The 12680-nt window shown below is 43.6% G+C and overlaps 1 protein-coding gene across 2 annotated transcripts in view; it reads right to left on the bottom strand.

Moving 5' to 3' along the window:
* Positions 1-11688, bottom strand: part of MANBA (mannosidase beta) — a 43705-nt gene extending 32017 nt beyond the window's left edge. The window contains exons 1-4 of one of the 2 annotated variants that reach the window (XM_084516647.1): positions 11491-11688; positions 5151-5245; positions 4543-4648; positions 2447-2617 (exon numbers count right to left, since the gene is read on the bottom strand). In XM_084516647.1, coding sequence (XP_084372773.1) covers positions 2447-2617; positions 4543-4648; positions 5151-5245; positions 11491-11673 — 555 coding nt within the window. In that variant the 5' untranslated portion in view covers positions 11674-11688. Of the gene's footprint in view, positions 1-2446; positions 2618-4542; positions 4649-5150; positions 5246-7496; positions 7551-11490 lie in introns of those variants that run through there. The other variant, XM_084516648.1, reaches the window with a different exon arrangement.
* Positions 11689-12680: the final 992 nt, after the last annotated feature.

Raw genomic sequence — 12680 nt, forward strand, 5'->3', positions numbered from 1 at the left:
GCCACTACTTTATATAATGATACACATTTGTATTAAAATATCCAAGCATATTAAAACTTAATATTAGGGAGAGCAAAACAGCGCCTGCTCCAACATTAAAAAAGATTAAAAAAAAAAGCCAGAAGGTTACTTTCAATTCAGCTCTGAATTATCTTAGTTTGTAAGGTCAGTATTTAATTTTATACCTAAAAGACAAAGTAAGCAGAAAGCTGATGGTTACAAATGTTAAAGAGAAGTACTGTAAAATGATGACATCAAATTAAACATCGTGGGCATATCTAAAATATTTTACCCTGTTTTTTTGTTTTAACACCATAGATTAGTACAAGGAAAGAGATGCACATGTCTGGTGCAATTGTGTAGTTCAGTCTCGTTCACTGTTTCTCCCTTTTTATGACTCTTTCATACAAAAACAAAGGGAACAAAAATACAGTCGAGGAATATCTTTGTTCTGGTTCTAACATCAGAAAAACTGTCAGAATTATAAAATGCTGCTCAGGCAGAGAAGTGCTGCTTTCCATTTAGCTGTTTTCAAACCTGGGCAGACCTCTAGTTAACAAATCCCTTGAAGACATCTATTCAGCTGCCCTCCAAGCTTCACACACAGCCCCAGCCCCCAAAGCAAATACAATAGATCTCCTTAAAGTCTTGCACAGTGACCTACAGTTCTAAATTTAGAGACTAATAACTTACAGCCGAGGCATACTAATTTTGGCAAACCACATTGCACAAGCCTGGCCTATCCCTTGCATCGCTGGAGTCAGCCAGCCTGCCTATCAAGTTGCAAAAGAGCCTTCCAGGAAGCAAGCACTGCACCTATTTCAAGTGCAAAAACAGGGACAATACATTCTTAGAAAACAGATCAGATAGAAAGTCATTTTCCCTTTATAAAAGAAAAACAAATGAATCACTGACAGATTGTCAGATTTCACTAATAATATTCCAGAGGCTATCAGAAGTAATATCATAAGAACAATACACTCATATCACTGATGTTCATTACCAGTGGAAGGTTTGTGTTTCGCCACAAATTCCTATTAAGATTTAGATACATTTACTGCACGTAACACTGAACCTCAAACGCGTGTACAGCTCTCCATTACTGTATGATGAGAAGCAGCCAGCTTACTTTAGCAATGTCCTAGTGCGTTTGTTTACTTTTAAATGTGACATTGCTGCTGTTTTTGCCACGTACTTGGATCTAAAAAATTTTCTGGAGAAGTCTGAAGCAAGTTTCTAAGCACAGTCAAGCAACTCCTTTGAGAAAATGCACTAAAGTACTCACAAATTTAAAGGTATATTTCAGTAAAACATAAAATCATTCCTGGCCATTTTTGCTCTATAAATAAGACTACAGCTGTTCAAGTGCCTTCTTCTCTTTAAGTTTCTCCCTGCTCTGATGTCTAAGAAACACAATGGAGACGGCACATGGACTCAGAAGAATTAATTAACTTTGTAAAATGTAATAAAAACAAAAGCAGCATCAAGTAGTGATTAAGGCAACATCTTATACTGATGGATGCTCCCAGGGCAACATGAAATCTACCTTCCTTTCCCTTAATGTGTTTTAGAGCAAATTACACCTAGGTATAGATAAACAAGATTCACCTTGTTTTTTTAAGAAGCCTCTACAGGACTTTCTTAAAAAGATCCAAGTTTATTAACAAGAAAGGCATTTAAGTGGAGACAAACAAGAAAAATAAATTAAAAAAAAAAAAAACAAACAGCAATTCCAAAGAAATTCACCTAGCCACTTTCCAGCTGCTGCAAAGGTGCCAGAAATACATGAGATGCTACACAAACGACGGTTTACACAGAGGAAGTTTTAGCAGCAATGATACCATGTCTTAAATCTGAGTTTAATTCTTTGTGTATTACATTGCTGGCTTCACTGAATACGTACATTCTGAAGTCACACTTCACAACACCATAATAAGATGAGAACGGGTCCTCTGTTAGGTTAGGTAACACTTCTCAGGACCTGCCAGAGCTTCCCAGTATAAATAGCACAGTACACGAGCAACAGCAAACACTCACAAAGCTGCCTGGCTGAGATTTTTACAGCTCTGGCAATATAAACTGGTATTTGTAATAGTGAACTCTATCGTCAGCACATACTGCTAAACCCACCCAGTGGATCAAAATGCAGTGATCACACATTTCCCAGTGCTAGCCTGCTCTCTTAGCAGCCAATCTCCTTGCACTCCCTGAAAAAGCCAGCTTTTCAAACATTCTTATCAGCTAGATATGTTCAGCCTGGCCTTTACATGCCTCTTGTATTCTCATCCTGCAGGTTTCTTGGGGATGCAGGAGAAGGGAAACACAATGAGAAATATGCCCTCCTAATAAAATGACATTGCAGGTTTCAGAATACATCTGTAAGGACAGTCCGTGGTGCATTCCTATTTTTGAGCCTGAAGCCAGAGTCAGACGATTCTGCCCCTACCTTTCTGATGAAATTGGCATGGCACTCTCCTTTCTGCACAGGTGGAGGGCACGCCGGGGGGATGCTGTATGCTGTGTGACACCTGCTCTGCTCTGCAGCGTATGAAATTGCTGATAAGAAACGGACTTCAACAAAATTGACCTCCTTGATCACGCTGGTAATATCAAAGCTCTAGGTCAAGAAAACAAAACAAAATCATTACAGCGCTGACATTTATTTATGAGACTTATAATCACTGTCACATTGGGGCTTTAATACCATACATATATTATTCAAAAGCATTTGAACTGAAGCCTCAACAGGGTCTGGTTTTGAAGGAACAGAAAATTAAGGTTATTGGAAAACAAAATACACAGTAAGATTCTAAATAGAAGGAGGTCTTCCTGGGCCAACCACTTTGCCCATACTGAGCCCCCACTGCCAGCGGCAGCAGTCTGCTTGCACACAGAACTGCTTGAAGGAGGAGGATGGCAAGGGAATCTTTACCTTCCTTCCTCGCTCAGAGCTCATCTACATGCTTAGAAAGGTACTTTGTTCCAACTCAGAAAGCTGGTCTATACAGGAGCCCTTCCAACTCACGCTGTGCTGCCAGCTTCTCTACCACAAAGCACTGAGCTGCCTTCTGCATGAATGCAGCAAGGCTGTATTTCATGCTACTTCCACTCCCGCGCCTAAAATGTAGAGATACACATTCATGTCTGCACCACACAAAGCATTTGGGGGCTTCCTCATTGGCTCACAAAACCCCCAGTGTGGCTGCACAGGAGGATAAACATCTAAGTTTCAGAATTGTCTTGTTCTATCAAGACAATAGGGTCCCAACACCTAAAAACTGTTTCTTCTTCAGAGCGTTCATTTGTGACAAGCCAAATCTTGGCAACTTTTTCCACCGTGTGAGCAGCCCAGCTAGCATCACTCACTTCCATTCTATAGCATTCAGCAGAAAATTGCAAAGGAAACAGCATCCCCTTACACTGCCTTCATAGAGACTTTCCTGCAGACATAGTTATCGTGGAACATTGTGAACAAAGCAGAAGCCTGGGTCGCAGCAGTTCTCAACGCAATCTAATACAGTTCACCCTGGTTTTACCCTGAAGGCCATTTCATGAACTGTTACAATCTGAGACAGAATGAAGTTGCAGAAATAAGAGCAAACTAATAGCACTTCCCAATTCTAGGGAGCCTGCTACCAGTAATCCCTCAAATACTCTCCAAATATTAAATAATTACAATTTCATAACAGCCCTACGAAACTTCTTATTTCACAGATGGCAAAACTAAGTCACAGAGAAACTGAGTAATTTGTCCCAGATCACACAGACCCAGGAGGCAAAATCTAGTTCTCATGTCTCAGTCCAGTACCTCTGCAATAAAACCTGCCAGAATGGTAAACGCTGCGATATGAAGACACAGGATTTACTTTTCAACTCAATGACTCCACTGATATTCTTTTAACTTTTCCTTTTTTGGATTCCTTTAAGAAAAAGGCAAGTACCCAGAATAATTTTACACTTTAAAACTACAGAATTAGTTTTAATGTCTTTGCCACTCTCCAGATCATTCTATGATGAGTAGTCTCATCCTGACATAGTCTTACATCTTTGGACTCAGCCTATGTTATCAAAAGCCCAGTATCAAAAATCAAAAACAATATAACAAATGATACGGAAACACTTGTAAGGGCTTTGCACCATGTGCATTTCAATTTCAGTATTCAAATGTAAACCATTCTAATACCAATTAATAAGCAGATTTACAGCTAATATAACCAATTTAAGCTTACGTTTTCTTGGAGCTGTGACAGGTCCCAAGAAGCAAGACTTATATTATTAGCTGAACTGATCCTTGATCCTCTTCCATGGGTTCACTTGTTCAGAACAAGACACACTTACCTCTAGTTCTGACCCTGTTGCTACTGAAAAGGGAAGTACGACTTCTCTTTCCAACACTTATCTGATGCCCTGTGCAGCCCTCAGGTCAACACTTTCTGGGTCCAAGCACCTCGTTTCATGTGTACTTGGAAAATGAAAGTGTTCAGCACAAAAGGGCTTTGAATGAAAAACAGAAGCACTTTCAGAACTGAGCACATTACTTACGTATCTGTTGAACATGTTATCTGTTGTCCCAAGAGTGACATTGTTGATCAAGATGTGTGCTACTGTATCTACTCCTTCAAAAACTAAATTAATTCTCTGCCACTTTCTACAAAAGACAACATACACATACAAATACACATACAAAACTGTTAGAATACCTACAGTTAGCAGCAGACAGAAAACATATAATTTTAAAATGTACATTTCCGCTACTGTTGGCGGCAATTGTCTCAACTATATCCAAAAATGTTTGACTCTATGTGTGGCTGCTTGTATATCTTTAGTCAAATAAAGATGACAGCTGAAGTGTCTCAAGTCTGCAGCACAGCATGTTCGCACAGCCACAAAGTATCAGATGGGCTAGCTTCCAATTAGCCTAAGTATTATTCTTCCTCAGTCAGCAATTCCTAAGTAATTTTTAACAATGGAGAAAAAAAAAGTGAAAAAGCAACTCCTGCAGCATCCTTTAGCAGCAGCTTTGCAGCTGTACGTTATTGCATAATTTATTAGATACAGAAGTAGCATGTAGATTTTGAGCTGACGGATTAACCAGCAATTCTGCATGACAGATACTGTAAAACTATTTTAGACATATCCTTATTGCATACCTGATGTCAAAAGGAGTTTTGAACGTCCTGCTGTAAGTCCAGTTATCCAGAGAGATCCACCTGTACATCACATCATTAAATCTGTAATAAGGATCCTAATAACAGACCAAAAAAAAAGAAAATGACATGACTCATTTAGTAATAGTGTTACTACATGAATATTCATTAGAAGAGCTCTTCTTAATTCGGACAGCCTGCAAATGCAAAACCCACCTAGTTCTGATATTTCTTTTTACCTTTGAAATAACATGTGTAAAGCGAAGCTTTGGCAATATTTGGCTTTAACTATATAGGTCATATCCTGTTTGCTATAATCATTCATACTGAAAATAGAAGGTGCAGGATTTGTCTTTATATAAGAAATGACTGGCCTGGAAATTAAAAAAAAAAATAAAAAAATCAAGACAGCTTGTGACTTAATGAGAGGAACAGAAACATGATGACCGTAATAACGATGGAGAAAGATTAAAAGGATTTTAAAGAGGCAAAAAAATAGCATTTTAAAAAAATAGCCTCTGGGGACAGCTGTGAACAAATCTTACAGTTTAAAATAATAGCAAATACTCCAGCTGTTTCGTGTCAACCTGTGCTGATGCGGTAAGACTACGTGAAATTGGTTTGTTTAGAAGGAGGGAGAGAGCAAAAAGAGAAACATCGCAGTCTGGTTTGTTGCATAAAATTAAATGACTACCTTTGGAGAACAATGCTGCGTTTATACCGAATGTGTTCTTTCCCCTTTAGTCACGCTGCTCAGGAAGAATAAAGGCACAGCTGGTACAAGCTACGTGCTCGGCCTGCCTGGCTTCACGCTGTGTTGTTATTACCTTGTGGCGGGTCACAGCGCTCCTCACCTCGGCTGAAGGGATCAGCTGCCACCCCGCTCCTCACAGCAGGGCGAGGAGAGGAGATGTGCTCCGTGTGGGGGGATCTGGGACAGCCACCGACAGCTCGGTCCCATCCTCGGCAGCAGCTGCACGGCTGAGCTGCCTTCCCCAAACACAGACCAACCTCCTCTGGACTACAGGGCTCAAACCCAGCTACCAAGAGAGAGCAGGGCTGCATTACGGGTCACTTTGGGCAGGGTCCTCTGCAGCACCAGCACACCTCACCAGCTGCTCCAAACATCCACATCCATGCTGAAGAAAATCCGTCCACTTCTTTCTTTTTTTTTTTTTTACTGGAACTCAATTTTTCTTCTCGTTTCAGGAGTCAGTATAAATACTGACACTTCTGGATTTAAATTCTTCTGAAAAACATTGCTTTACATCTCACACTTGTGATAGGGGCAGGCTCTGCAATATAGACACAAGCCTATTTATGAAGCAGAGCAAAATTACAAAAAAAAAATATGGAATTACAGCATTTTAGTGTCTTTTCTCAGCAGCATAATCTCCTCTGAGTCCTGCAGCAATATAAATGCCAGTCCTTGAGCCCACAGAGAGGGCAAGTCATAGCCTTGCCTCATGTTGTGTTCTATCAATCAAACCTCTTGCCACAATCTCTTACCAGCGTCAAGAAGCCTGGATGTTAAAGATGTCACAGAAGAAGGACCTGACATCTGGAGAACACAAAACTGTTCATCTAACAGCAGACAGACACGTAGGAGAGTTTCATCAGAGGCAAAAATTACATCATCAGATGGGCTCTTACGGAAGTGTACAAATCCTCTCAATGTTCGAGGAAAATGGACCACAACAAAGAAAAATGACTTCTCCAATAAACTCATGAGATTACTGGCATCTTCATTACTAAAACAAACTGGTTTTGAGTGCTGGCAGATGTATCTATACAAGTCAAGCTGGCTGGATTTATTTGAAATAGAATTTCCTCCCGCATTACATCAGCTCCTATTAAAATTCGAGGTTCATTTCAGAAAACTGGATGAAGAAAAAGACAAATTTAAGAGCCCTGTAAGGCACTGGCAGAACTGGAAGGATGGTAAGCAATAGACTGCACATGTATTAAACACACTTCACATTCATTAGCTCAACATGTTCCTGGAAGCAAGCCGTGACGGGGTGGAGCCAGCTCCGGCTATTTTTAGAGCCCACCGAACGTGACAGCCTTGCGTTTTCCTGCTCTTTGCAATTTTGGGAAAAACGCTCATCTGCTCAAGCTCCCTGCTTGCTTGTTCTCTACTCCCATCCTCAGCGCTGTAAGCGAGCAGCAGACAGCCTGCCGAGATGAAGAACTGCTGAAGAGCAGTGAAAGGAAGCAATTTCCCCTGCAGGTAGCAGGACATGAAAAGCGCCGGCAGGATGAAACAGCCGAGGGTTTTGATGTAAGCTCCTCCTCGCAGTGACCTTAAGGGGATATGGAAAAGCCGCGGTCATACGAGCCACGAACCTCTGAGCTTGGCAGGAAACGGAGGAGACACGGACACATCTCAAGGGAGGCTCAAAGCCTGCGTGTGTGGTGCTGGGCACGCAGGACCAGCTTCGGGGAGCATGGCACAAAGACCTGAAGGACACAGCAGGCAGATCAGCTTGTCATAGAATGAAATGAAAGAACAGGAATAAAAAGCAGATTCTTCGGCATGATCCTATCGTTATTATGATCCAGATTGAAACTGCCTTGCAAGCTCCTCTCACAAATCACTTCTGCTGACAGTTTATAACGAACACCATTAAGAGAATCCTGCTGAAGTCACAGAATAGCCAAATAACTCCTTCAGGAGATATTTAATGATTTTACTGTTGCCAACTTCAGACTTGAAGCAGATCAGTTAGGATGCTTACCTACACGCCCCAACGCCTTAGCACCTCAAGCAGCAGTACCCGTTCTTCATCGAGCTCAGCTTGAGGCAAAGCTGAGCCCAGTGGCAGCGAGGAGCGAGCCATGCTCGTGGACCATGCGTTTTGGAAGTCTGTCCCAAGGCCGTTTGCTTTCAGTAATTACTCTGCCAAAGCTGCTACTGAATGTCACCTGATGGTCAAGGTGTGATATAGCTGAACACAGCCAAATATTATGGCAGAATCAAGCTACAAGACTAGTATTAGGATAATTGATACGACGTTAATAGCCGTTTCTTAATATTCTCTGAACACTTTGCTGTACTTAAAAGGCTCAACTCTTACCTACAATTCTTACCTACTATAACTTCACAGGCATTTGAAGGAACTCCTGCTCATCCTAATTTTCACCAAGGTTTCAGGATGTTTCCACATATGCTCACACTGCTCATCAGAGTACGAACATTTCAACAAAAAATTATATTTGTATTAATGAACTATTTTATCAATGGCTGCTGTTTAACCTGTTAGAACCGTATGGTAACAAACCCAATTGTTACCTGGCATGATCTGAAAAATCTGGGCTTTGAAAAAGTGCCAGAAAACACGCAACACAGTATTTCATATAAACGCAGAAGCAGCTACAGAAAATATGCACTGCTTAACAGAACTGCAGAAATATCACTTGAGACATGCAAGCTTCTGTCTCTTCTAATATGTTTTACTACACAAGTAGGACCGAGACCACTGCAACCTTCTGTGTCAAGTGCACGCCCTGGTTGTACAATGGGGCACAAGCTGCACTGCTATCCAGCCCCTCTATTAGCATCACAGTTGCACACCCCCTATAATAGTTCTTTACAAATCAAAGTGACAGCTAATAAGACAAAACACCCTTTCTGTATGAATGCAAATGGCTGGCAGATGAGAAAATCCAGCTACAATAGCCATATTCATCAGGAGTGAAACTTTATAGGAGTCACCTGCCAGCAGTAACGGCACCAAGCAGCACTTGGGCAGTACACGCAGGAGGACTATTATTTCTAGCACAAAGATCTAATGCACGAGTTACCTGCTGATATATCTCGCTTATCAGAACCGTGCCTGAAAGAAAATACTAGGCTGGCAGCACAGTTAAAAACTCAATCTTCCAATCTTTTTTCAGAGATCTGGGGATAGCAATAGATTTGCTGCAAATTGGTGAAATGTCTGCACTTAGGCTCAGAAGCTTTGCACTGGCTTCACTCAAGTGACTACTAGCCTCCTTTAAGTGCATTTCTCCTTTTTTTGTTTTAATTTTACATGCAAACAGTAATAAGAGCTACTGATTCTGAATGAAACCTTATTAAAACAATACAGCAAAACAATAGTACTTCAGTAGGAACCTTGGAAGCATCTTCTCCAAGAGCGTTTTCTAAGATCCGTACATTTGGTGCTTTCAAAAAGATGGGTTCATCCAATGCAAATGTTATGAGCCAAAGAGCGCCGACATCTCTAGAAGGAATCCTAAGAGGATCCGGAGAGATGAGTAACAAACCCTCAGTGCCAGAGCTTTCTTTCAATTCAAACGTACAGCTTGCACAGCCGATTGACGTGAAGCTACAGACGTGCAACCAGCTACAGCGTCCCTGGGCAGAAACACTTTGCGCCTCAACCTAAATTCAAAACAAACCACATATTGGCAAGTAAGCTGCTTGCAGCCTACTCTTGCAATCTAAACCACGCTTTGCAGGCTTAGAAACCAGCAGCTTCTTTTTGATGCCTTCCTCCCCATCATCTGTGGGGCACCCACCAGGCTCCTCTGCTGGGTGTAGGTCCTCCCAAGACTCATTTATTTTACCCTTGTGTTTTGGGTGCTCTCCCATGAAAAAAAATCCCAAGGCTAAGGAAGCAAAGGATGCGGTGCTATTTGCCATGTGCAAACCACACAGAAGAACAGCAAACAGACTTCACTGGGCCCCTGAACATATGGGTCTTGCTGTGCAGAATTTAATTCCCACCAGTTTTGTTCTCCTGTTTTCTGAAGACCAATCTTCACTTTGATTACAAACAGAAAGATTTTGGATTGCTGTCCTAGTTACAATTTCAGTGGGATGAACAAAAGCTCTACACTCCATGGCAGGGAGCAAACGGAGCAAATGGAAAAAATAAATAAATAGGATCAAAGCTTTTGTACTTGGACAACTGCAATAAAACTCTTAATTCTACACTTGACACAACCCTAAAACAGTCTGATTTCTAGAGATAATAAGCACTGATGAAACGGGGCAACCTGTCTCTAAAATTCTGGCTGTGTACACGCTTTTGTATAAATACAAAAATATGATTTTAGGCAGCTGCGTTCAAAATGTTTGGCCATAAGCATTTTCACCACAATGAAAAAAAACTCTGGATGAACAACTGTGCTGTACTTTTTTTGCAGCAGGAAGGTGACGAAGAATTGTGTCACCAGCTCGCTCCAAACAACCCATGTTTGCTGCCTGTGAGGCAGGTTGGTCCCCTCGGCTCCCAGGCAGAACACGCTAATCCTAATGCCACCAACTGAGCGCCAGCTTCCACACCACTGTGGTTTCACAGCTGGCCCTACCAGCACATGCCCAGAGCAAGCCCATACTTGCACAGACGTAAATGTGTTGTAATCGCCCACAAATAACCATCGTCGATTTAATTAGCCTCGTGCCCATCTTCCTATCCGCAAGAGGTGTGCTGCAGGCTGACTAAGCTTTCCTACCTGTGTGCAGACTCGGGATCCTGCCCAGGCACACCAGAGTTCACCATCATTTCCAAATACCACACTGCTGCTTGAAATGACTGAAATTACGAGTCGGTTTACAGCAGTGCAGCTAAATTAGCGATCCCATTTTCTCACTTCGTAAGAGCACTTAATGTGCGAGTAGTTAAATGTGAGTCTTTCGTACCGTCATTAAGCTGTGTGCGTGAGTCAGTGCGTTGGTCACAGTTTCTCCCGGATGATTATTCACACTTATTAGAGCACTGCCTCACAGCACAGCCAAACATCTGAGACATCCAGCTTATCTTATGCACTCTGTGTGGCATGAAGGGGCACAGCCCTCGTCGCTGATCCTCCACGGATTCTCTACCTGCCCGCTGCATTTTTTAAACCTTGCTTTGAAAAGCTGTTTTAACACCTTTCTGTTCACACCTAACTTTAGTTAGTGCAGGATGGTGATCTCAAGGGTCACAATTACAGAATAGAAAACGTTAAATTCAGAAAGTATTGATTAAATAAATACCGGGCAGGAAATGCAACGCTGGGCCCTTAAGATGATATATAGGTATGCCTGATACACTTGGACAGCAGGATGCTATTTTGGATTTTTTTTAGTGTGGCGGCTTATTTATCAGTTTTATAAACGATCCTGTTAGCTTCACCGTGTTCTGTGCCTTCTGTTTCACTTACAGCCTACATAAATCCTCGTAAAAAGGCATCTCAGCGACGACCCCGGCTGAGCACCACGCTCCTTGAGGTGCTGAGCCGCGGTGTCAGGGTGATGCCATCAGGACAAACTTTGCTCCCGCCCTACAGCTTGTCCCAGAAAGAGCCCGAGGCTCCGCACCCGGGCACCCCCGGCGGCTGCCCCCCGTACCTGGACGAGACCCCGGCGGCTCAGGGCGGTGTAGGCGCAGCCCGGCACCTCCGCCGGCAGCCGCAGCGAGCCGTTGCCGTTGCCCAGCCGCCAGCTGCCCCTCAGGCTGCGCACCTCGGGGCCGCCCCATGCCGCCGCCACCGCCAGCAGCAGCGGCAGCGAGAAGATGGCGGCGCCGCCCATGGCCGCTGAGGGTGGTGGGGGGGTGGTGGGGGGGAACGGGGACGGAGCGCGGCCGCCCGGCCACGTCGGCGCCAAGCCCGGGGCGGCGCCTCGGGCTCCTCCCGCCGGCCGTTAACGGGGCTGAGGCGAGGGAAGATGGCGCTGAGGTGGAAGGGCTGAGGGCTCTGCCCCTGCCGCCCTGACAGCGGGAGATGGGGCAGAGGGTTTGAGGCGGCCCCCAGTGCTGCCTCTTTAACTCTGCCCTGTTTAACAGAAGGCTGGTGAAGGAGCGCGCTGGGTGCTGACAGAGAAGCGCCAGGGCGGTAGCTGTGGGTTTTGTTTATAAAAGCCGAGCACAGTCATCCACAGCGGAGCAAAAGGGCAAGCTCCGCGGAAACGAGGCGGACACCCTCCTCAAACCGCACCACAGGCTTCCTGCGGGCCCTCGCTACCTCAGGCCCTTCCATCACAGCCCAAAAACATAAAGCGTGAGTGGAGGGAGTAAAAAGCACACGGTGCCACCACTTCTCACTGCATTTCACCACCAGGACCTGGAGATGCCATGTACCACCAGAAGTGTGCACTTTGCTGAGCTCTTCCCCCAGCTGAAGCTGCACTAAAAGCAGCTGTGCAGTCCCCTGCATCTCGTGTTTACAGATACAGAAAAGTGAGCCCTTGCAATTGCAAGAATCACCAACCCCAGTGCTATCTGCTAGAAATAATGTCATGACACCACAAAACAACAAAGAGTATCTATGAACCTTCATTATTAATTTCCCCCTAGGCCTGTTTAGCTGCGAGCGGGCTAGAAAGCAGTTTTGCTTTTCTTTGGATGCAAATGATTTTATTCCCCTCACGCAGCTCAACACGAAATTTAAAGTGCTTCTTTCAGCCACCGCTCCACAGCCTTAGATTAATACTTGGGGTATTCTGGGTGTTTGTTATTGTTGTTTCTTAAAGCACAGCTGGTTAAATGAAACTTCCAGAAATCTACTGCGTGAATAAGCTCAACATAGCCCTTGCATTTT

This window comes from Aythya ferina (genome assembly GCF_964211825.1).
Source record: "Aythya ferina genome assembly, chromosome: 4".
Classification (NCBI taxonomy): Eukaryota; Metazoa; Chordata; class Aves; order Anseriformes; family Anatidae; genus Aythya; species Aythya ferina.